Source organism: Thamnophis sirtalis, unplaced genomic scaffold (assembly GCF_051295495.1).
Source record: "Thamnophis sirtalis isolate CommonGarterSnake01/CBP01778 unplaced genomic scaffold, rThaSir2_p1.2 scaffold_9, whole genome shotgun sequence".
NCBI classification, from domain to species: domain Eukaryota; kingdom Metazoa; phylum Chordata; class Lepidosauria; order Squamata; family Natricidae; genus Thamnophis; species Thamnophis sirtalis.
The window spans coordinates 79,768,919-79,794,728 of NW_028261389.1; the positions used below are offsets into that span (position 1 = coordinate 79,768,919).

The 25,810-nt window shown below is 43.5% G+C and overlaps 1 protein-coding gene across 3 annotated transcripts in view; it reads right to left on the bottom strand.

The window, feature by feature from the left end:
• Positions 1 to 24,904, bottom strand: part of MED21 (mediator complex subunit 21) — a 46,587-nt gene extending 21,683 nt beyond the window's left edge. Inside the window, exons 1-5 of one of the 3 annotated variants that reach the window (XR_015697636.1) lie at positions 24,812 to 24,904; positions 22,902 to 23,016; positions 21,581 to 21,681; positions 19,214 to 19,673; positions 17,494 to 17,876 (exon numbers count right to left, since the gene is read on the bottom strand). Coding sequence is in view for 1 of the 3 variants with exons in the window: in XM_087722368.1 (XP_087578494.1) it covers positions 19,500 to 19,673; positions 21,581 to 21,681; positions 22,902 to 23,016; positions 24,812 to 24,853 (432 nt within the window). In the remaining 2 variants the exon portion in view is untranslated. Of the gene's footprint in view, positions 1 to 16,961; positions 17,877 to 18,809; positions 19,674 to 21,580; positions 21,682 to 22,901; positions 23,017 to 24,811 lie in introns of those variants that run through there. The other 2 variants (XR_015697635.1, XM_087722368.1) reach the window with 2 other exon arrangements.
• Positions 24,905 to 25,810: the final 906 nt, after the last annotated feature.

A 25,810-nucleotide genomic window follows, 5' to 3' on the forward strand; every position in this document is an offset into this window, starting at 1 on the left:
GGGAGGGAGGGAGGGAGGGAGGGAGGGAGAAGTGTAAAATAGCACCCTAAAAGTACAGGAGGAAACTTAGGCTCTTATTAACCCTCTTTTTAAAAAGCATAAATAGTCACGACAACCCAAATGGTTGTTAACTAGGATTGGGGAGGAGGCATTAAAAATGTTACCTCATTGAATGTTTAGAACTAAATGTTTGGGCCGAACATGGTGGATACATGACAAATTTCTCTCTTTTTTCTTTTAAAGGCAGAAAGATTGACGTTTACTGTAGATACAGCTTTCGAGCAGGAGGTCAGAAGATACCTAGCTGAGAGCGACCGTGAAGGTCCCTTCGATACTATGTGATGAGCCTTCAGTCTCACTCACGTGGATCAAATCTTGCTTATGGGATTAAATAAAATCAGAGTTTTTCAAGAAAAAAATATTGTGCGGGTAAGACACCCCTAACACCTCTTGGGGTGTGTGTTCTGTTATGATACAGCCTGTTGTGCCTTAAAACGGCTTCTACTCTACTGGTGTAAAATGGCTTCTACTGTACAGCACACTGGGGTTGCCATGGCTCCACAGTCCTCCCCAAGGGGGCTCCAACATTAGAAATTACGTTTGGTCAGCACATTTTCCCCCTATAAATAAATACCCGGGCGAGGGTATTTAATACCCGGCGCCAGGTATTTTGATAATATTCAGCTAGCGCTTTGATAAAAATAGAAGGGAATTTGGGAACTTAAATTTTGTTTAGGTTGTCGTTTCCCAAAGTTGGCAACTTTTAACACACCTGAACTTAAAAATCTCAGTCCCAAAGGTGCTTTTTTTCAAGCGGCAACTGGACTTTCTGGTTTTTTTCCTTGAAGACGTTTCACTTCTCATCCAAACAGCTTCTTCAGCTCTGCTGTGTGCCTTTCTTTACAAATTCTGTGATCTGTTCCTGTGGGCCAGAAGGGATTTCAGCTCTTGGAAATTTTGCTTTCCACTCTCTCTTTCACAAAACGTCCGTTGTGAAATTATCCAGTCTTCTTCTTTCATTGAGAAGTCGGGAGCTGTGCTTTCTGCAGGAAGCTGAAGAAGCTTCTTGGATGAGAAGAGAAACGTCTTCAAAGAAAGTCCAGTTGCTTTTTTGTAAAAGCTGCTGACAGCCTAAGATGAAATAGGAACTTCTCTTTTTTATATTTCTCCTATGTACTTTGCTGTAACATTCCAAGTGAACTTCTCCTTTTCGAAATGTCATGCTTGTCTCGTGTATGGAAACGCCTTGAGAATGTACCGTGTGGAACACGGCATAAAAGTAGGATCCTGGGCAGAGCTCAGTTCAGTTCAGATTTTGGTGTGTGAACACGCTGAGCTCGATGCATCCTGTTTCTCTCACTTTCGTGGTCTCACGTCCTGCTCTTTCGTCAGTAGATTATTAACCACAATCTGCTGCAACACTAGGAGCGACTAGCTCAGTCTGACTTCAGAGCTCTGGCTTTTCAAGAGGGCAGGGTAGGGTAGGGTAGGGAGAAGCAGAGTTGAAATCGTCTCTGAAACAGCTGGAAAAAGGTGCGTGTGTGGGGAAGGGGGAGGAATTCAAAAAGTTTGATCGGAAGGCAGCAGGGGAAGGGGGGGTATGGCAGAGGAGCTGCTTTCAAGCCTTTGGAAAATATATCCAATCCAACTTCTGTGTTTGTGTTTGAGAGTGAGTGAATGAGAGAAGGATCAAAGTTCTCTGTCTGCGTGTGTCTGTTTGAGAGAGGGGAAGGAGAGAGGGATCGATTTTTGGTACACTACAGTACAGAGTTTGTCAGTGGCAGTGGAGAGGATATTCAAAGATTTATCAATCCTTTCCCCAGCCAAGTCCAATACTGCCTGCAAACGCATGATTGATTGATCATGTAAATGGGGGTGCGGTAACCCCAAGACTCATCCTCTGCCCAAGTGGCCCTCCCATAGGTGCATATGAATCTCTCTGAGTTCCGCATGTCGAATTTCCCGTATTCAGCCAGTTCCTTACAAGGAAAGTTAGAGAAGGCTGTGTCTACCATCCTCTTCTGACGGATGGGGCCTACTGAGTCATACACCAGGACCCCTAGCACCTGTCGTGATTGGATGGGCAACAGAAAGAATGAAAGTTTTATCCATCCAAGAACACAGGAGCCCGCCCAATCTGCAATCTGAAGGAGGGGGAGGGAGAAGAAAAGGAATGGGGAAACTTATTTTGCAAGGGGGGAAAATGCTGTCGCTTTAAATCGGAACTTAGCATGCCTGGCTGTGGAATTCTGGGAGTTGAAGTCCACAAGTCTAAAAACAGCCTCACCGGGGGTAAAGCTGACCACACGTCACTGGTACTGACAGACAGTTACCAGGAGTCAAATATTCACTGAACAACTGTCTCGCTTAGTAATTTGGGGGTGAGTTGGGGTTGTACATCGAGGACTATCAATATCCCACTGAATAAGAATCGGGATTCGGCCAGAAAGCAAGCCCAGGCCTTAGGAAGAAGACAATGGTCATCCCAAGGGAGTTGATATGGTCTCCACCGAAATGCTCAGGGACACAGGATGGAGATTCAGTACAATGTGGAAAAAGGCAGATTGGAGAAGGGTGTGCGGTTTGAACACAAACCACAACCTGCTCAGGTGGTGGCACAGCCTCTTCTTTTAATGACCCCCGTAATCCCTTGCGGGGTGGAATCTGGGCAACTGAATGGAGCAAGCAAAGCCTTTACTGGCCAGATGCTCTTCCTGTTGCCGATGTGGAGTTTTGTTCAGCGTATATACTTTTGTTGTGCCCAGAGAGAGAAATGTCTTCCTCCACTTAGGATCGAACGCATACCCTCCTGATTGTGAGGCGACAGAGCCGCCTCTAGGCCACTGCACCTCTCTTGTGGTCCGGCAGACAATAATCTTCCGGGGAGGGACCTTGCCGTCGCCGGCGGCTCAATTGAGCTGCCCCCAGATTTCTGGTTCGTTATCTACTTAATATCCAGTAGATATCTGTTTCTTCAGGCAAGAAGATAACAGTGAGAGACCCAGTTGGTAAGAGCTCTCTTTGAAGTTTGCAGTTTTTTTTTTTTTGCTGCGAACAGAAGGGGAGAGACGGCTGAAGCTGAGTCATACCTCCGGCCAGAAAATCTCAGCTGTTTTTTGCAGCACAAGGCAAGGAACCCCCCCCCCCCCCTAGGACAATTTTTGAAACTATTTATCTGAAATTAATACAAGCAGAGCCCGGACCTGAGAACTTTATTTGCTTTTTCTAGGGAAAATCCTAGCTTCAATGCTATAAAAGCTCCTTTGTGTAATTGTTTTCAAGATGGCGATTTTGTAGCTTCTGCATTTGTTATAATGGTATATCTCTAATTCCCTGGCACGACTGACAGAGAGAAAGATCAAAGGAACAGCCAGATAGCATTCTCTGACTAATTAGCAATAGCAGTAGACTTAGCAATAGCAGTAGACTTATATACCGCTTCATAGGGCTTTCAGCCCTCTCTAAGCGGTTTACAGAGAGTCAGCATATTGCCCCCAACAATCTGGGTCCTCATTTTACCCACCTCGGAAGGATGGAAGGCTGAGTCAACCCTGAGCCGGTGAGATTTGAACTGCTGAACTGCTGATCTAGCAGTAGCCTGCAGTGCTGCATTTAACCACTGCGCCACCTCGGCTCATTAGATTTGTTTCCTTGAAGACTTATCAAGAATTTCTAAACACAGACGAATATGAACTGTTTCATTATAATGCTAATCTTTTGAAACTTGCCTTGTTATAACGCTTTTTTCTGACATCTTTTGAAAAACTTCTACGAACAAATTAGGGGGGATATAATACTTTCTTCCCTTGTAAGCTAAATAAAGGGCCAGCCGAGTTTGAATAACTGTTGAATAATTGTTTGAAGAAAAGAAATGGCACCAAAATCAAAGTCGGGGAGACGTCCTTTTAGCAATACACCTCATGCACAAAGTCGCAGCTTTTACCTTCTACGCCCCCTACTGGAGATTTGCTAACGAAAGAATTTCTTTTTGAGACTCTTAGAGAATTTAGAGAGGAGATGAAGCAACTTATTACAGACTTATGTGATAAGCTTGATACCAGGATTGCTAAAACAAAGGATGATATGGTAGGACTTGTAACTGTATTGACAGAGTATGTTGCTGGAATGGAAGATAAGCTAGAGCTTCTGGAGGAAGCCAACACCAACCTGACATCCAAAATTGAAGTGATGCAACAAAAAGTGGAAAATGCAGAAAAACAAATTGTTATGATAAATTATAAACAGATGGAGCTTGCATTAAGAGTTAGGGGACTGCGTGAAAACGAACAGGAGAACTTGAAACAGATTTTTTCAGAGGCCTTCAGTCATCTGGTGGGAAGACCAGGAATTAACTTTGATTGGCAGATCGAAAAAATTTATCGTCATAACTCGTGGACGGCAAAACAGAGACAGCTTCCTAGAGATGTAATTATATACTTTGCTACAAGAGAGTCTAGAAATGCGATACTACAAGAGTTTCATAATACCAAGCTACAAATTGGCGGACAGGACTTGATTGTCTTCAAAGAAATACCACCCCAAATGTTAAGAGCCAGGAGAGATTACGCCTTTCTAGTCAAAGAACTCAGAAACCGTCAGATACAGTATAGATGGGATGCGCCATTTGGTATTATAATTACATTCGGTGAGCAAAAATATCGTCTCAACTCTGTATGGGAAGCCCAAGATTTCTATCATAAGACCCTGAAGGTGGGACACCCTGAATCATCTGGACCTGGAGAAAGACAACGAGAAATACAAGATAAACAACAAATCACACAACTACAAGACAGAAAGCATCATTTTTCCCTTCCGGAAGGGCAGGAGACCAGAGAACAAGGATCTAGCCGTACGACTACCAGACGAATGGGTAAACAAGGTAGACTGCAACAACCTCAATAATCATCGGCCATTGATTAAGGAGTTATGTCTGAATTCATTATAAAAGAGAAAGAAAATATTTTGCTATTTTAAACAGCTCAAAAATGATATAACTTGTCTGTAAGAAAACTATATTAAACTAACTGATCTAAAATATTTGCTCAATCTCGAATTTGGTCAATATTTTGTGACTTTTGTTACGCAAAAGAAAAATGGTATAGTTGTATACTGAAGAGACATTAAGGCTGAACGAATTGATGCAGATCTCTTTGGAAGATATATTGCATTGGATCTAAAAAGACTTGATGGACAACTTTGAATCTTTTTTTTTTTAATATATATTTTATTCATTTTCAGATTCAATTTTACAATCACTTATATACTGGATATTTGCTATAAGAAAAGAAATAAAAGAAAAGAAAAAAGAAAAAAAACACAACTCATCATCATTCACAACCCCACCTGACACTTCCATCCTCCATACACCCCATCTTTCCCCTCCAACTTTCCTTTCCTCCCTCTAACACTCCCCTCCTACTTCCCTATCCCCTCAAACCTTCCTTTCTCCCCTTCCTCCTAGCATTCCCCTTACACCCTCCTTACGTTCCCCTTACTCCTTCCTTACTCCTCCCTCTTCTTTCCCTCTACCTCTCCCCCTGGTGTATTCCTTTATTCAACTCTTATTGAGCTATAATATGATAAAAAATAAAAAAATAAAAAATAAAATAAACCAAGGAAAGAAAATATAAAGAAAGAAAAGAAAAAAAGAAAGAACAACCGTATACAAGTGCATTCTTCTTCTTATTGAAACTATATCAGCTCCCACCCACCCACCCCCCATAAATCCCCATCCCTAGTCCCCCCGACTTCCCAGGGCCCACACCTGGCACTGCCTTCTGTTAAACCCCTTCTAAAGTATCTTATGATCGTATGAATCCAAAATAAAAGTATATAAAAAATAAAAAATAAAAAAGAAATTACAGATTATAAAAAGGAAAAGAAAAGAAAAGAAAAAAGAAAAAAAAGAAAAAAAGCTCTTTGTATTAAGCTCAGCCCCCCATCTTTATTTATATTTAGACAGTATAAATCATTCTATATGTATGCTATTCTCATCTCTTGCTTCTTTGTTATTTACCCCAACCTCCTATAGACTCTCCAGTTCATCTTCCTTAACCTTATTTTCAAATAAAAATTTATACAAATTTGTGCAGACATCAGTTTACGATCTAGCTCAAAATAATCTCCCCAAGCTTTCCCTTCTAATAAAATTTAAGCAGCGTGGATCTATCCACATATTCAAATAATACTTTACACAAAAATCAGTTTGCCTTCTGTCTTAAAATACTCTCCTCAAGCTAACCTTATATTCAAATAAAAATTTATACAAATTTATACAGACATCGGTATACAATCTAGCTCAAAATAATCTCACCAAACTTTCCCTTCTAATAAAAATTAAGCAGCATGGATCATTCCGCGTATACTTTACACAAGAATCAATTTGCCTTCTATTTTAGAATAATCTCATCAAGCTTTCCCTTCTAATAGAATTTAGACAACGTAAATCATTTCACATACATTTTACCCTCGTCCTTTGCATTTAAACAACATAAATCATTCCGCGTGCATTTTATACTCATACCTTGCTTCTCTAATGTTTACCACTATTTCCCATAGTCCCTCCAAATAATCTTTCTTAACCTTATTTTCAAACAATAATTCACACAGAGGTCAGTTTACCTTTTAACTCAAAATACTCTGATCAGGCTTTCGCTCCCCCTCCACCTATCTTGCGTTACCCGACTCCTTCCTCCCCAACTAAAGTTCAATAAAGTTACCATTACCACTCTCTTCACTTTAGAGTCCTGGACAGTTTAATTTAAAATTCAAACATACAAGTCCCGTAAAGTATACATTCAGCATCCACATAATTCAGTCCCAATATCGCACCACCAATATTCAGTTCTACTTTTTCTACCGGAGAGAGATCGCAAACCCCCATTCAATCCAAAACTTTGGCAAATATTTTGGAATGTCTAAATCCTCGGTCTCTGCTCTTCTGCTTCTCCGAGAGAGGGAGAGCTACCTCCTCCATCTTGCAGCCATGTGGTCTGCTGCTTGCCTTCTCCTTCGGCTTGTCTCTCCTCTTTTCCAAGTGAATCAGGAAGTCCCGCCTTCAAAGTCTTGTAGTAGAAATCTCGAGCCTCCGAAACAGAATTGAGACGAAATCTTTGATTCTCAAATGTGATCGTAATACCGGCTGGGGCCTCCCATTTGTAATGAATCTGGCGATTTATAAGCTCCTTAGTTAGAAAAGTATAGTCTCTTCTTGCTTTTAACATCTGGGATGGTATTTCTTTGAAGACAATCAGATCCTGTCTCTCGATTCGCAACCTGTTATTGTAAAACTTTTGCATAATCGCATTTCTGGATTCTTTTGTGGAGAAATATATAATTATGTCCCTCGGGAGCTGTCGCTGTTCCGCTACCATCGAGTTCTGGCGATAGATTTTCCGGATCTGCCAATCAAAATTAAGTCCCGGGCTTCCCACCGCATGTCTGAAGGCCTCAACAAAGGTCTGTTTCAGATTCTCTCGCTCCTTTTCACGCAATCCTCTGACTCTTATTGCAAATGCCTTCTTGTTAAAATTTATCATAACAAGCTGTTGTTGAGTATCTCTAATTTTTTGTTGTAATATTTGAATATTAGTAGTCAGATTAGAATTAGCCTCCTCCAAGCTTTCCAATTTATTCTCCATTTCAGCGGTATAATCTGTCAGGGTAGACACAGCTACAAACGTACTCGCCTTCAGTTGGGCAATTTTAGACTTTAAATTACCATATAGCTCCAATACAAATTCCTTGATTTCCTGTTTAAAATCCTTCAACATTTGAAAAAAAAATTCCTGTGTTAAGAATTCTCCAGTAGAGGGCGTAGGAGACAAGGGCAGCGATTCCATAGTAGATCCTTTAGATTCATTCATAGATTCTTTAAGCACATTCGTAGAAAAACGCTTCACTTTTGACCTGGGTGGCATTATAAATAAACAAATAAACAGCGCTCTCGCTCCCCTCTGTTTCCAGAAGAAAAAAATTATTTTGTTAAGGAGCGGTCTGCAGGAGGATAAGACCGGCTAAGTACGTCCCCTATCAATCACCAACGGAGAGAAATCGCCATTTTGAAGTCCGTTTAAACAAAGAAGCCTCTGTGACAAATGAGGCTGGTGTTAAGATAGTAATAAAAGCAAAAATCTCACAGGGGTGGGACCCGCCCGTATTAATCCTAGCTTCAAACAACTTTGCTTTGTCCTGGGGGGGGAGTCGCCTGTCTAGGGCTGCAAAAAAAAAGCAGCTGAGAAGAACTGGCTGGAGATAAAGGCTCCGCTTACGCTGGATCTAATCTCCATCCACAGCCAAAAAAAGGAAGAAGGCTATGAACTACGAATAGACCCTAGCCACAGAGCTAAACTCCCTGCCCCTTTCTAGCCAAAAAGGGGTGATATCTATGATCTTATTTAGATATACAGACCAGATCTCTGAGAGGAGCTCCATTGAGCCCTCTTCGGCGACAGGCTCCACCTTTGAATCTTTATACAAATCACTAATGATTTATTTTCTAGGGTGAAGAAGACAAAGATTGCGGTGAGGGTTCTCTTGGATCACAATTCAGTTTGGACGCAATTGGGAAGTGTAGTGTAGGCAAGAAGGTCTTGGAGGTCGAGTGGGAGCTTATTTTGATACGGAAAGTATATTAACGATTGTAAAAATTGTTATCTGAATATACTGTTTGGAACATGAATAAGGGCATATCCAGGGAATTTGTAGGAGATCTAAGTAAAAGCATATATCAGAGGAGTGTTAGAGGGGGAAGGGAAGTAGGAGAGGGGAATGTTGGAGGGGAGAAAGGAAAGTTGGAGGGGGGGAGAAAGAAAGGGTGTATGGAAGGTTGAAGCGCTATATTGGTTTTGTATTTTGGGGATTACAAGGAGGGTTGTGTTTATTGCTCAATGTTATATGGCCTCAATCATGCACAGTATATATGTGAATGTATGAAATGAAAATGTAAATGAAATAAAATATTTGAAATAGAAAAAAATAATAATCTGGTGATAATGACCAATGTGTCTTGTAAAGTGGAATGAGGAACTTGCGGGAGACTTTTGCACTAAGCAATTGCTGTTATAAATGCCGTTGTAAAGAGTTTGTTTCTTATTTGCTTTGTGCGTAACAAGAGAGAATACAGGAGATTCTTGGCAGAAACTTAGAAGCTTGGTATATTGTGAAGGAGGAGGAGGAGGAGACGACAAAATCCAGAGATGGAATACTTTAGGAACTTGGTGAGTGAGATCTTCATATGAGATTTTATCAGATCCCTTTATAATCCCTTTAATTATATCTTAGCATAACGTAGAATTTGAACGACTGGACAAATAAATATCTTTATTTACTTTACCTGCCATTGAAACATATATCGATACTTTATTGGAATCCATTTTTGTCCCTTTCTTTTCTTGGATGTTCTTTCTTTCTTTCCCGGAATTTCTACACAGTTTAGGAACAATAAAGAGGAAGAACATGGCTTTGAAAATGGTGATATCCCAAAACTTGGAGATATGATCAAATTTCCGATGTCTGCAATTGAGCATTGGGGTATCTATGTAGGCGAGGAGGAAGTTGTGCATTTCGCCTGGCCACGTAAGAGAAAAGTATTTTATGATCTATTTTGCTACAGGTACACGTCCTTCGGGAACTCCGGGAGATGAAACGCCAAAAGAGACGCCTAGAGCGCCGCTGGAGGGCCAGTAAATCTGAGTCAGACCGAGCACTGATGAGAGCCTTTATTAGAGCCTATCTCGTGGCAATACGGGCGGCAAAATGTTCGCATTTTGCCGCCCTTATTGCATCCACCGAATCGCGCCCAGCCACCTTGTTTAGAATAACCCGCTCCCTCTTGAAAGGGAGGGATGCGGATGACCCTCTACAGTGTAGAGCTGAGGAATTTGTTCAGTATTTGACGGATAAAGTTGCTCGGATTCGGACAGAGCTGGACTCCAATTGCACGATACCAGCCGAGGTACCGGGGAGGGTCTTGAGCATGCTTTATGGATTGAGTTTCAACGGGCTTCTCCTGATGAAGTGGACAAGGCCATGGGAGCGGTGAGTGCCTCCACTTGTATACTGGACCCGTGTCCCTCCTGGCTGGTCTCGACCAGCAGGGAGGTGACACGCGGCTGGATCCAGACGATTGTGAACACCTCTCTCCGGGAGGGAATCTTCCCACCCCTCCTAAAGGATGCGGTGGTGAGACCCCTCCTGAAGAAATCGTCATTTTGAGCAATTATCGTCCAGTCTCCAACCTTCCCTTTGTAGGGAAGGTTGTTGAGAAAGTGGGGCCTCGCAACTCCGACGGTCCTTGGATGAAGCCGATTATCTAGACTCTTTTCAGTCGGGTTTCAGGCCTGGTTACAGCACGGAAACTGCTTTGGTCGCGCTGATCGATGATCTCTGGCGGGCCAGGGATAGGGGTCACCCCTCTATCCTTGTGCTTCTTGACCTCTCAGCGGCCTTCGATACCATCGACCATGGTATCCTTCTGCGATGGTTGCGAGAGGTGGGGGTGGGAGGCACCGTTTTGCGGTGGTTCTCCTCCTACCTCTCGGACAGGTCGCAGTTGGTGTTGGTCGGAGGGCAGAGATCGACCCCAAGGCCCCTCAAGTATGGGGTGCCGCAGGGTTCGGTCCTGTCCCCCCTCCTATTTAACATCTACATGAAGCCGCTGGGTGAGATCATACGCCAGCACGGGATTAAGTATCACCAATATGTAGACGATACGCAGCTGTATCTGTCTGCCCCGTGCCAACTCAGCGAAGCAGTAGAAGTGATGTGCCAGTGCCTGGAGGCTGTTAGAGTCTGGATGGGAGCAAACAAGTTGGCACTCAATCCAGACAAGACCGAGTGGCTTCTGATGTTCCCTCCCAAAGATTGTCCAACTGTTCCATCTCTCAGGCTGGGGGGCGAAATTATACGCCCCTAAGAGAGGGTTCGCAATCTGGGAGTCCTCCTGGACCCACCGCTGACTCTAGAACACCATCTGTCGGCTGTGACCAGGGGGACCTTTGCCCAGGTTCGCCTGGTGCACCAATTGCGACCCTACCTGGATCGGGAGGCCCTTCAGACAGTCACTCACGCCCTTGTGACCTCAAGACTGGATTATTGTAATGCGCTCTACATGGGGCTGCCCTTGAAGAGTGTTCAAAGACTCCAATTAGTCCAGAATGCAGCCGCACGAGCAATTGTGGGTGCACCAAGGTACACCCACGTTACACCTATCCTCCGCGAGCTGCACTGGCTACCTATTAGTCTCCGAATCCGCTTCAGGGTGCTGGTCGCTACCTATAAAGCCCTACATGGCATCGGACCTGGGTACCTGAGAGACCGCCTCCTGCCGATTACCTCTCTCAGACCAATTAGATCGCACAGGTTGGGTCTCCTCCGGATTCCATCTGCCAGCCAATGTTGGCTGGCGACTCCCCGGGGGAGAGCCTTCTCTGGAACGAGCTCCCTGTTGAGATCCGGATCCTTACTACCCTCCCAGCCTTCCGCAAAGCCACCAAGTCCTGGCTGTTCCAGCAGGCTGGGGGGAGCTGAGAAGCATCTACCTCCATAGAAATTGTGAATGTTGGTTTTGTTTTTAATATGTTGTCTTTGTCTTGTTCCCCCCTTTCCCTTGTCTTTTGTAAGCCGCCCGGAGTCCTCTGGGAGTGGGCGGCATACAAGACAAATAAATAATAAAAATAATAATAATAAAGACAACAATACAAACAATTTAAAAAACACAACAAGCACAACCAATTCGAGTAGGGGTGGAACTCAACAACCCCAGGCCTGCTGGGACAGCCAGGTCTTAACGGCTATACGGAAGGCCTGAAAGGTGGCGAGGGTCCGAATCTCCACAGAGAAGGCCCTCCTCCGGGTGGTCGACAGCCGGCATTGGCCGGTAGATGGAATTTGGAGGAGGCCTAATCTGTGGGATCTAATGGGAGGTAATTGCGGTACTATCTATCTATCTATCTATCTATCTATCTATCTATCTATCTATCTATCTATCTATCTATCATCTATCTATCTATCTATCTATCTATCATCTATCTATCATCTATCTATCATCTCTCTCTCTCCTACAGTATCTCTCTCTCTCTCTCAGTATCTATAATACAGTATCTCTCTCTCTGTCTCTCTCTTTCTCTCTCTCTCTCTCTCTCTCACACACACACACACTTGAGCCCAAAATGTCTGTTAAGTTAATGTTGCCCCATTTTACGACCTGTCTTGCCACAGTTGTTAAGTGAATCACTGCACTTGTTAAGTAAGGAACACAGTTGTTAAGTGAATCTGGGTTCCCCCCTCGACTTTGCTTGTCAGAAGGTCGCAAAAGGGGATCACGGGACCTCCGGGACACTGCCACCGTCAGAAATGCGAGTTAGTCTCCAAATGCCTGGATTTGGACCGTGTGACCACGAGGCACGTTGCTCAGTGTGAAACCTGGTCAAAATCCACTTTTTTTGAGTGATGTTATAGTTTCGAGCGGTTGGAAATCAAGGACTTCCGGGAGACTTGGGTCTCTGCTATAGGGATGGGAACAAAATCATTTCCTTTTTTAAAAAATATTTATACATTTTTTCTATAACTTATATAAGTGCTTAATAAGGAGTGCATTTTCTGGGGTCAATTTATGCAACCGTTTCTGAAGAAGCACCGTCTCAACGTCTCTCTCTTCTCAGCGGTCGAAGTGCTTAAGTTTAAAGTCCGGAAGGAAAAAATCAAGGACATCTTCAGAACGGGGAAACCCACCGTGTGGAACAAATTAGACTGGAAATATCCCCCTTTGGATCCCGCTTGTGTGGTCAGAAGAGCTCGGAGTATGGAGAACAAGGTGCTCAGATACAACCTGTTCACGGCAAACTGCGAGCACTTCGCCACCTTGATGAGATACGACAGGGCTGTGTCTGAGCAGGTGAGATTCCCCAGGTCTGTTTCCCCCCCCCCCAATTTCTTTTTTATTCTCTTACATACCATTGTAAGTATGCCTTCACATAATTCTTCTTCTTCTTTACATGTGTCATTCTTACACATTTGTCAGTCCATTTAATAGATTATAATATACAGTTTGGGTTGCTTTATTTACCATCCCTTCCGCCTGTTGTAACACCACTTTATTTTCCCTTTCTTTTCTCTATCCCTCCCTTCTCTACTTCCTTCCACCCTCCTCTCCTTCCCCTTCCTTCTTCCCTTCCCTCTCCCCTACTCTTCTCTTCCCCTCCCTACCCTCTCTCTTTCTCTTCCTTCCATCCTCCTCTCCTTCCCCTTCCTTCTTCCCTTCCCTTCCTCCTACTCTTCCCCTTCCTACCCTCTCTCCTTCTCTTTCTCTCCCTTCCACCCTTCTCTCCTTCCCCTTCCTTCTTCCCTTTTCTCCTACTCCTACTCTTCCCCTTCCTACCCTCTCTCCTTCTTTCTCTTCCTTCCATCCTCCTCTCCTTCCTTCTTCCCTTCCCTTTCTCCTACTCCTACTCTTCCCCTTCCTACCCTCTCTCCTTCTCTTCCTTCCATCCTCCTCTCCTTCCCCTTCCTTCTTCCCTTCCCTTTCTCCTACTCCTACTCTTCCCCTTCCTACCCTCTCTCCTTCTTTCTCTCCCTTCCATCCTCCTCTCCTTCCCCTTCCTTTACCTCTCCCCTAATCCTACTCTTCCTCTTCCCCTTCCTACCCTCTCTCCTTTTTTCTCTCCCTTCCATCCTCCTCTCCTTCCCTCCTCTTCCTCTCATTCTCTCCTCCTCTCTCCCTTTCTTTTTCTGTTGTTGTAGGTGTCTCTTTCAAATCCCAGTGTATGTTTCCATGGGATGGTATTTCTGCAAACCCAAATATAATCTAGTCTCATTTCTTATTCCCTTCCCTAATCTATGCTAACTATGGTTTTCCCCCTTTTTATATCTCACTCTTGAATATATATTTGTATGTTTAGTTATTTTTCTAGGAGAGGGGTGGGTTTTAACTTTCTAGAATAGTTTGGACTCCCCCCCCCCCCGCAAAAAAACCCCACAAGAATAAAACAGTAGAGTTTGCAGGCTTCTAATTTGGATTATATTTATAGCTTCCAATGGAATTCAGGAACCCAGCTCGGTGGCATATTTTACAAAACCCTAAGCTTTTTCAGGAGGCAATTGGATTTCCTTGGTTTTTCTTTCGAAGACGTTTCGCTTCTCATCCAAGAAGCTTCTTCAGATCTGTCTGGATGGTAGGGAAGAGAAGGATTTATTTTCCTTGCAGACAGCTGGACGTTTGTATCCTTTTAGAGGGTCGTTGAGGCCACTTGGAGATTTTATCTGTGTCTTCGGGGTCACCTGAGTGGTGCAAATGGTTCCTGTAGTCTGCAATTTTTTCCTCTGGAAATCCATTCCTTCTCCCACAACCATTCCGAGGGTGTCCATCCCAAATTGCATAGCTAAAAGTCTGTGGAGTTTCTCCGTCATCCAGGTCATGGTCGTCCCAAAGCTGCAAGGAATATAAACCCTTCCTAAATTTGCCTCGTCTAAATTAAATCAGGGTTTTCTGCATTCTGATGATCACTCAGGCTGAATCCAAGTGGGTCCTTGTTTCAAATCTTGCTCGATTTGACGTTTTGGGCAACTTTTTAAGCGAGAAAGAGAGAGAGGGGGGGGGGAGGGAGGGAGGGAGAGAGAGAGAGAGGGAGAAGTGTAAAATAGCACCCTAAAAGTACAGGAGGAAACTTAGGCTCTTATTAACCCTCTTTTTAAAAAGTATAAATAGTCACGTCAACCCAAATGGTTGTTAACTAGGATTGGGGAGGAGGCATTAAAAATGTTACCTCATTGAATGTTTAGAACTAAATATTTGGGCCGAACATGGTGGATCCATGACAAATTTCTCTCTTTTTTCTTTTAAAGGCAGAAAGATTTTACTTTACTGTAGATCGAGCTTTCGAGCAGGCGGTCAGAAGATACCTAGCTGAGGGCAACTGTGGAGGTGGTCAAGGCTTCCAGAGAAAGCGGTGAGCCTTCATTCTCACTCACGTGGATCAAATCTTGCTTATGGGATTAAATAAAACCAGTTTTTTTTCAAGAAAAAATATATTGTGCGGGTAAGACACCCCTAACACCTCTTGGGGTGTGTATTCTGTTATGATACAGCCTGTTGTGCCTTAAAACGGCTTCTACTCTACTGGTGTAAAATGGCTTCTACTGTACAGCGCACTGGAGTTGCCATGGCTACAGTCCTCCACATGGGGGCTCCCTCTGGTAAGGGGGAAAATCCAACATTAGAAATTACATTTGGTAGGGACATTTTCCCCCTATAAATAAATTCCCGGGCAACGCTGGGTATTTTGATAATATTCAGCTAGCGCTTTGATAAAAATAGGAGGGAATTTGGGAACTTAAATTTTGTTTAGGTTGGCGTTTCCCAAAGCTGGCAACTTTTAACCCACCTGAACTTAAAAATCTCAGTCCCAAAGGTGCTTTTTTTCAAGCGGCAACTGGACTTTCTGGTTGTTTTCCTTGAAGAAGTTTCGCTTCTCATCCAAGCGGCTTCTTCAGCTCCGCTGTGTGCCTTTCTTTACAATATTCTGTGATCTGTTCCAATGCTTCTGTGGGCCAGAAGGGATTTCAGCTCTTGGAAATTTTGCTTTCCACTCTCTTTTTCACAAAACGTCCGTTGTGAGCCTCCTTCGGATGCTGTCAGCCGGACAGTGTCGGCTGGCGGGCCCCCGGAGGAGAGCCTTCTCTGTGGCTGCTCCGACCCTGTGGAACCAGCTACCCCCAGAGGTCCAGACCTTACCCACTCTCATGGCCTTCAGGAGAGCCAAGGTGGCGCAGTGGTTAAATGCAGCACTGCAGGCTACTGCTAGATCAGCAGTTCAGCGGTTCAAATCTCACCGGCTCAGGGTTGACTCAGCCTTCCATCCTTCCGAGGTGGGTAAAATGAGGACCCAGATTGTTGGGGGCAATATGCTGACTCTCTGTAAACCGCTTAGAGAGGCCTGAAAGGCCTATGAAGCGGTATATAAGTCTACTGCTATTGCTATCTTTGGGACAACCATGACCTGGATGGTTGAGAATCTCCAGGGACATTTAAAAATCCCAGCATTTCCCAGCCATCACAATAAATTGAACTACACAACTTGGGATAGGTATGAGCTAGATGCTATGATATAGATGTTAATGGTATTGGACCTGGGTACTTGAGAGACCACCTGCTGCCAATTACCTCCCATAGACCCGTTAGATCGCACAGGGTCGGCCTCCTCCGGGTTCCGTCTACCAGCCAATGCCATCTGGCTACCACCCGGGGGAGGGCCTTCTCTGTGGCAGCTCCGGCCCTTTGGAATGAACTCCCCGCGGAGATTCGGACCCTCACCCCTCTCCAGGCCTTCCGAAAAGCTGTCAAAACCTGGCTGTGCCGGCAGGCCTGGGGTTGATGAGTTCCCCTCCCCTCTCAACTTGTATGGCTGTATGACTCTTGTGTATTTTAATTACGTGTATTGTGTTTGTATCCCCTTTCCCCTTTTGAGTTGTTCGCCGCCCTGAGTCCCTCCCGGAGAAGGGCGGCATACAAATAAATTAAATCTTGAATCTAATCCTAAAAAACTACAAAGAATCAGATCTCCTTAGGGCTTGGATAGGAGCCCACTAATATTGCACAGCATGCCGAAAACAATTAGATAAACAAGGAGAGTGTTTTTCCTCCCCAGGCCATCACTCTGCCAAACAACTCCTTCCCACAACATTGTCAAACTACCTACTAAGGCTGTATTACTACTATCCTTCTCATCTTTCCTATTATAACTTTTCATTTTATGATTTATGTTGATTGACTGTTTAGTCTCTTGTGGTTATCACCGATTTATGAGGATTGTATCTTATTATTATGATTTATCGCTTGTCGCTTGTATGTACACCGAGACCTTGCACCGGAGACAAATTCCTTGTGTGTCCAATCACACTCGGCCAATAAAGAATTCCTTTCTATTCTTTGTGTCGTTGTCAAGAAAACAACCTCTAACAGAGACTTTAATTTCACTTTATGATTCACTTTTCCTTTATTTTCAGTAATAGAAAAACACTTTATGGAGCTGTAGTTAATTTAGCTTTCACTTAGCTTATTTTTTTAATTCATAGAACACATTGAATCATACACTTAATGACCTAGGTTGCATATATATATACCTACTGCCATACACCTCCCAACAGCCGATAAGATCCCACAGGGTGGGCCTCCTTCGGATGCCGTCAGCCGGACAGTGTCGGCTGGCGGGCCCCCGGAGGAGAGCCTTCTCTGTGGCTGCTCCGACCCTGTGGAACCAGCCAACCCCAGAGGTCCAGACCTTACCCACTCTCATGGCCTTCAGGAAAGCCGTTAAAACCTGGCTGTTCCGGCAGGCCTGAGGCTGTTGACCTTATTGTTAAGGTCCAGCCCCGATTAGAATTGTATGCGTGTTGGGAATTTCTAATTTTTTCTTTTCTTTTTTTCTTTCTTTGTAAGCCGCCCAGATTGGGCGGCCTAGAAATTTAACTAACAAACAAACAAACATACATACATACATATAGATGTTTTCTGAGGTTTTCGCGGGTGTTAGTATGTAGGTCTTTAGTTATTCGGGTTTTCTCCCGCGTAAAATTGGAGGTGTCTTGGAGACGTTTCGACGAAGTCTCATTTGTCATCTTCAGGCTTCGTGCTTCCAGGAGCAATGTGAGATCACGGCTGTTTCTTCCTTTTAACTGCCAGTGGGGGGTTGAGCTGATTGAGTGGGAGCTTGGCTATGTTCTGATTGGTTGGGGGTTTGTGTTTCATGTAAAAATAGGAGGGGTTTAAAGTGGCTGAGGTTTTCGCGGGTGTTAGTATGTAGGTCTTTGATTATTCGGGTTTTCTCCCGCGTAAAATTGGAGGTGTCTTGGCGATGTTTCGACGAAGTCTCATTCGTCATCTAGATATAGATATATAGATATATAAAAGGCAAATATCACTCATCACGAAATCTCCAGAACCATAAAGCCTACAAACTTAAAATTCGGCACGTATGTTCCTCTTGGCTTCTAGGTGCTCCTTAAGAAAGGATTTTTTGAAATGACCATCAGATCATAAGTATTTTTTAATAAAGTAATTAACATGCTCTGATGCTAAGGAGTTCTACTCCTCCTCCTCACCTGAAAAGAACTCTGTTCCAACTGCCAATTGCTTTATATTAACACGCTCTGATGCTAAGGAGTTCTACTCCCTCTCCCCACCTGAAAAGAACTCTGTTCCAACTGCCAGTTGCCTCACATTCCGTTACCTCAGTTCATACTGGCAGACGGTCCACTCCTTCACTCAGGAGCGGTCTGGGGCTCCTTACAGTACTAAACATCGGTACCTCACCAAAATGTCTATGCTTTCCACCTATGGAATTGCTTCCGGACTGAAGGTGGCGGGGGTGATATTCCCTTATGTGTTTTAATCACTAACCTCCACTGCGCCAATGGATTGTGAACTAAATTTCTCCTCCATTGCCCACATAGTTTCATCGCGAAGCACGGGTATCCAGCTAGTAGAACATATTAGCAAAAATGTAACTGGCGAGCTTGTTCTTCAGTATTCTGGGGGAATGCGCTTGAAGAGATTAAATCAATAGTTTTAAAGGGTTGAGGGGTTGTTTTTTTGTTCTGTGCTGTTTTCATCACAGTTTCTTTAACAGATCCTTAAAACATATCCATTCATCTGATGTTTAATATCCTTTCATTTGTTCCTTTTCATAAATCAGAGAAGTAGAAATAAGACGTCTGGAAAAAGATCTGATTTCTATATAGCAACTCCAAATTCAACTGGACTACCCTTATGCTATGCCTTCCTCTGTATTGAATGGAACTTAAAAAATAGGTGATTAATGCAACACCAAACCTTTATTCACGTAAACCCAATACTATCGTGAAAAAGACAGCAGTTCTAACAGGGGTTCGTTCGTTCCATATTCCGGCTTCTATTCAGTCGTGAGTCAATGAATTTAACCAGTTATATGCTGTGTGGAAAAGGCAGGAAACCTCCTGTTTCTCCAGAACCTTTTCACGCAAGGCCCAAAGCAGACCATACTAGTAATCAACATACACAATTGTGGCATTTCTAAGTGAAATTGTATACAAATTTTGACACTGCTTCAACGTTTCCCCAGAAGGCTCCCCCACCCCACCTTTCTACGGAATTTCCGGATAATACACAAGTATTTTCAGTGAGAAACAAAATATCCAAAATAACATTTCCACCCCTTTCAAATTTACTGTAAAATATTACATGGCTGTTGGCACGAAGACGCAAGGAGATCTTTGCAGGAGACGAGGCCTTGTAGGTTCACCAGAAAGCCAATCGAAGTTTCAGGCTTGGACGTAACGGTTAAATGGAACTGAAATTCCTAGGAACCTTCCCAGACTGTCATCTTGTACGCAGAGCAGTGTCTCATGAATAGTTCTGGGGATTAAGGCCCCGTAATCGTGTTCGATGCTCGTTTCTCTCTTCGTTTTGCACCCAAATCACATCTGTGGCGCCTGTGCCACGGCTGAAGCCTTGCCGCAGGCCACAGTTATTCCGGGAGAGTTTGGCTACGGGTGCCACTGCGAGTCTTTAACTGGGACTGGGCGATGTCGGCTAAGGCACTCTGTATTTTTTCCAAGAGCAAGTCTCCCCGATAGACCACTTCTTCGAGACGGGCGGCCGCCTCGTGATTCTCCTCCTCCAAACGATACAAGTTGGCAGCCTGCGGGTTCAACAGGACAAAACTTTTGGGTGAATGCTTTTTAAAACTGCACTGGGTGGGTTTTTTCTTCTTCAAAGAGGGGTGGGGGGGGAACGGAAACGGTTATCCTCTTCCTACGTTTCCTGCAATGTAACCTTTTGATGATACAATCCTTTGTAACACCTCATGTTTATATAATCCAGGAGGAGTCAAAATGTTTGTCCTTCTGGTTGTTGTTTTTTTAAAGCTTCTGTATTAGTAATTTGGTTTCAACACTTTGCATGTTTACATAATTCAGAAGGAGACAAAATGTATTTAAGAGAGGGATCTTGGAATCCTGGTGGACAACCATTTAAATAGGAGCCAGCCGTGTGCAGCAGCTTCCAAAAAAGCCAACACAGTTCTAGGCTGAATCAACAGAGGGATAGAATCAAGATCATCACGTGAAGGGTTAATTTACGGAGCCTTGGTAAGGCCACGCTTGGAATCCTGCATCCAGTTTTGGTCGCCACAATGTAAAAAAAGATGTGGAGACTCTAGAAAGAGTGTATAGAAGAGCAACAAAGAGGATTAGGGGACTGGAGGCTGAAACATATGAAGAATTCGTTGATTTGCTTGGGAGTTTGCTGTTTTTGCTTAGTGCTACTATCTTAAAGACTTTTCATAGTTTAACGTTCACAGAAAGGTGAAATAGAAGTATTTTCAGTTAAACGTTGCAATAGAGTTTACTGTTATTTAAAAAACAACAACAGGAAGTTAGCTAAATATCGGGATTGAAGCAATTTTGCAAGATATTGCAATCCACCTTCAAAAACCGAAAACTGTTCTGCAAACAGCGGAGATGCTGGCAAAAAACTTTTACTTCCTGTTTATCTTTCATTTAGCAGTAACCAGATGAATATTTTCACTATTCCAAATTCTGGGCGCAAGCATCCAAACTGAATATAAAAATCCCACATAAAAGCGTAGTTGAAGGCCTCGTCAAATCTAGTGATATTTAGTGCATACATAGGATTGTCTGAAAAGTGGTATCCAGTTGTGTACAATAATGACATTACCAAAAAGTGAAATTTTACCAAAAATGATCCTATTTTACACCGTTCATGTTGTAAGATTCCATATTTGTTTTTGGCGTTCAACTGTCTAATGTATTAGCTAAGTAAAGTCAAAATGGGTGTCGTGCTCTACATGGGGCTGCCCCTAAAGTGTGTTCGAAGACTGCAGCTGGTCCAGAATGCAGCCGCGCGAGCGATATTGGGTGTACCTAGCTACACCCATGTTACACTTATCCTCCGCGAGCTGCACTGGCTCCCCATTGGTCTCCGGATGCGCTTCAAGGTGCTAGTCGTTACTTTTAAAGCCCTTCATGGTTTATGACCTGGCTACCTGAGAGACCGCCTCCTGCCATTTACCTCCCAACGACCGATAAGATCGCACAGATTGGGCCTCCTCTGGGTGCCGTCGGCCGGTCATTGTCGGTTGGCGGGTCCCCGGGGGAGGGCCTTTTCTGTTGCTGCTCCGGCCCTATGGAACGATCTCCCCATAGAGATCTGGACCCTCACCACTCTTCCGGCCTTCCGTAAAGCCAGGGGCTGTTGATTAGTATCCAGCCCCACTCCAACTGTATGCATGTTGTTGATTTTTAATATTTGTATTATCTTAATTTTTTAATATGTTGTTTTTGCCTGTAAGCCGCCCAGCGTCCCACTGGGAGTGGGTGGCATACAAATGCCAATAAATTGGGGGGAAAAAATTGGAAATGGGTGGCATTGAAACTAATCAGCTTCGTAGTGAATGCCAGCAATCTTTTAAAAGCATGGATTTATGCTACTATCAAACAAAAATTACACAGCATCGCCCAAACATTTTCTGATACACTGACTGGAATGAATATAGCAGTACACAGTGCATGAATGTTGAATTCTCACCTGTAACGTAGCCGTGGACTCTTCGCTTGGCAAGGAATCTATTAAAACATCAATATCCTTAGCTGTTCTTGCAATTAAGGCAGCAAAAAGCTGGGCGTATTCTATAAAAGCAGTAAAAAATAATAATAATTTGCACCACATATATCGCTCTTGATTAATGAAAACCATGTTGTTCAGTAATTTTTTTTTAGAATAAATGTGCTTCTAATATTACATAGGAATGGTCAATTTAGGGGGCATTTGCTGTGTATTTATCCCCCTGGGGATAAAATATTTGGAGTGTAGAAGGAATTTCATATCTCCGAATAATTTAAAGAAAAGAAATCATAAAGGTACAAACTTCTGGTTTATTATTATTATTTAAAGGTACATAGCTGCCTAACTCCTCACATCTCTGGACAAATGAGTTGTGTGTTTCAAAACACAATCTGGATGCGGTGAGTAGGGCCACACAGCAGTTCTAAGCATGGCAAAGTTTGGAGACAAAACAATTGTGTGCTTGTAACATGCTTGCCTACATTCTGCGTGCATATATCACACTCCAGAAACAGAGCAAGGCCAAGACAATAACTCTGATTCCTATATCATTTCTTCTCTCTGCCCCAAACAGTTACAAATATAAATAGGTAGTCCTTGACTTACGACCACAATCAAGCCCACAATTTTTGTTGCCAAATGAAACGTGCGCTAGGTGAATTTTGCCCTGTTTTATGACCTTCCATGCCACAGTTGTTAAGTGAATCACTATGGTTAAATAAACGTAGCTTCTCCACTGACGTTTCTTGCCCCATTTGTTAAGGGAATCGCTGCAACTGCTAAGTTAGTAGCACGGTCGTTAAGTGAATCTGGCTCCCCACCCGTGACTTTGCTCGTCAGAAGGCCGCAAACGGGGATCACACGACCCTGGGACACTGCAACCATCATAAACATGAATCAGTTGTCAAGCATCTGAATTTTGATCAAGTGACCAACGGTCATAAGTGTGAAAACGGTCATAAGTCACCTTTTCCAGTGCCGTTGTAACTATGAAGGGTCACTAAATGGAACTGTTGTATGTCGGGGGCTACCCGTACATTCTTCTATCACTTTCCAGGAAAAGAAAATAAGAAAGAAGAGGCAATAAGGTAAGAGGAAGGGAAGGAAAGAATAAAAACAAAGGGGAAGAAAATGGAACAAAAGGAGGGGAAATGTCTCTTTTTCAAGCATCTAATCCTTCTGAAAACCTTCAAAGGAAACTATCATGCCATTGGTTCAGGTGAGGTCACCACCCCACAGACAGATAATATTTGGATAATAAAATAAGAGAATACGTCCGACTTGCCTTCGTTGGGATTAGAGGGCTGGTCTTTGTTGATCGCAGTCTGTATGTTGCTGAAGGATGCAGGGGGGGCACATTGCTGCAACACCCCAATGGCATTGCAGAATTGATCCGCGAGCTGTAAACAAAGGTTAAAATGCCAAATAAGGGAGCATATTCGTAGCTCAGGGTTGAAACGAGGGGTCCTTGGTGCTCTCTGAGCTTGCTTGTTATCTTGCAGATGTTTCATGGCCCAATTAAGTAACATCATCAGTGCTAGGACCCTCTCCACAAAACTCTTCCCTCCTAGCACTGATGACGTTACCTAGTTTGGGTTATGAGATACCTGCAAGAAAACAAGCAAACTCAAGGGAGCCCCGAGGACCCCTCAAAGGTTACCTTTCGAAACTAGAGGATCACAAATAGATTTACATTAAAGCCACAATGGCAAACTAAAAAAGATGCGGAGACTCTAGAAAGAGTGCAGAGAAGAGTAAGAAAGAGGATTAGGGGACTGGAGGCTGAAACATATGAGGAACGGTTGCAGGAACTGGGTATGTCTAGTTTAATGAAAAGAAGGACTAGGGGAGACATGATAGCAGCCTTCCAATATCTCAGGGGCTGCCACAAAGAAGAGGGAGTCAAGCTATTCTCCAAAGCACCTGAAGGCAGAACAAAAAACAATGGGGGGAAACTAACCAAGGAGAGAAGCAACTTAGAACTAAAGAAAAGATTCCCGAGAGTTAGAAAAATGAATTGTATACATATTAAACATATGAAGAACGGTTGCAGGAACTGGGAATGTCTAGTTTAATAGAAAGAGGGACCAGGGGAGACATGATAGCAGTCTTCCAATATCTCAGGGGTTGCCACAAAGAAGAGGGAGTCAAACTATTCTCCAAGGCACCTGAGGGCAGAACGAGAAGTAATGGGTGGAAACTAATCAAGGAGAGAAGCAACTTAGAACTGAGGAGAAATTTCCTGACAGGGAGAACCATTAACCAATGGAACAGCTTGCCACCAGATGTTGTGGGTGTTTCATACCTGGACATTTTTAAGAAATGAGATCATATTTTATCAATATCTTAAATTGTTGTATCCTATCCCAATTACATTTTAGGCTGTACTTTATTCCAATTCCATTTTAAATTGTACTTTATATCAAATTTTAGTCATTAATTTGTTTCTGGAACTTCGCACTTGGATATGGCTCAAGGGCTTAATTAATAAAAGACTCAATGCCAATATAAATCTCAATATAAAAGAAGAGACTGGAGATGGTTTAGGGTCTGGAATGACAGTTTGTTTGGCCAGGGGGTTGTTGGGACTAGATCAGTGTTTCTCAACCTTGGCAACTTGAAGATGTCCGGACTTCAACTCCCAGAATTCCCCAGCCAGCGAATGCTGGCTGGGGTATTCTGGGAGTTGAAGTCCGGACATCTTCAAGTTGCCAAGGTTGAGAAACACTGGACTAGATGACCTCCGAGGTCCCTTCCAGCTCAATCCTTCAGAGGAACGGCTTGGCTCCAGAAGTTGTGGGTTCTCCATATCCCTGAAGGTTTTTTTTTTAAAAAGAGAATTGTCTGAAATGGTATAAGCCTTCCTGCCTGAGCAGGGGAGGGGGTTGGACTAGATGACCTCCAGGGAACCCTTCCAGCTCTGTTATTCTGTGAAGACGGAATAACCTCCAAATTCAGGAGCGGGAGAAAAGCATAGGCCGAAGTTAAATAAACGGGCCTGTTCCGCTCCTTACATTCCCAAAGAATAAATAATAAACACATAATAAATAAATAAATAAAACAAAGGAGAGCATTTTCCAGAATCCCCCTCCCAAAAGGCAAAGGATTCTGGGAGTTGTAATCCACCCCTCCAAAGGCCCAGCCTGAAGCAAGACCGGGGCTCGCCTTTAGGCCCCCAACGGGGCTCCCACTCACCGAATTCACCGCGTCCTGCAGCTGCGTTAGACGGTCCGCCATTTTCCTTCCTCGCTTCGAAGGAAGAGCGAGCAGCCAATGGGAACGCTTTATATTGGATGCGGAAGCGGGCGGGGAGCGCTGCTAGGCAACGCTTCAGCGTTTCCTCTCCCGGAGGCTCGTTTCCGGGATAAATATCCGCCGTCATCGATGCCGCTCTTGCCCGATCTCTATAGTAGAGGGTGGTGCGCCACCGGTGGACGGGGGGAGGTACTGCTGTTGTCTGTAAGAATTAACTGTAGTACAGTACTTTATATAAAGTCATTTTCGTGCAAATTTATTTTTTAAGAAAAGTCTCGCTATGTATTCCTTTTGAGGAAATATGGATGGGTTTCTGCATTTTGTTTATTTATAATTGCAAGTAAGTAAAGAGCTTACTGAGCTAAATCTCCAGACCATTTTAATTATTTGTAATTTAGATTTTTAAAGGCTATTCCAATCACCAGATTCTCGGGCCAGTAGCAAGATATTTTTATTTTATTTCATTTAAAGAGAATTTATTCTCAAGCTTTTAATTTATTTCCAGCCCTGGTAACCTGCATGACACTGACAACTTTCAGCATAGATAATCTGATTTTTAATTCTGATAGGAAAAACTGTTTCACCTGCTAAAGTTTGGATGTAGAAAACTGGAAAGTTCTGCAGAGATTCCTCTTGGGGCAAATAATCATCAATGGCAAGCTTTGCATAATTATTTGCTAGTAATCGCCCTTTGGCAGTGTGTGATTTATTTAGGGGAAAGCACATTGACTCAGGCTGGGAAGCAAACCTTATTTAGCTCGGTGGAAAATATTTCTAGCTGAGTCAACAGACCAGCCTGGGAAAGGTGTTGTAACCGCAAGCCATCATTTATTACCTACATTTGTAGATTATCTAAATCAGTGTTTCTCAACCTTGGCAACTTGAAGATGTCCGGACTTCAACTCCCAGAATTCCCCAGCCAGCATTCGCTGGCTGGGG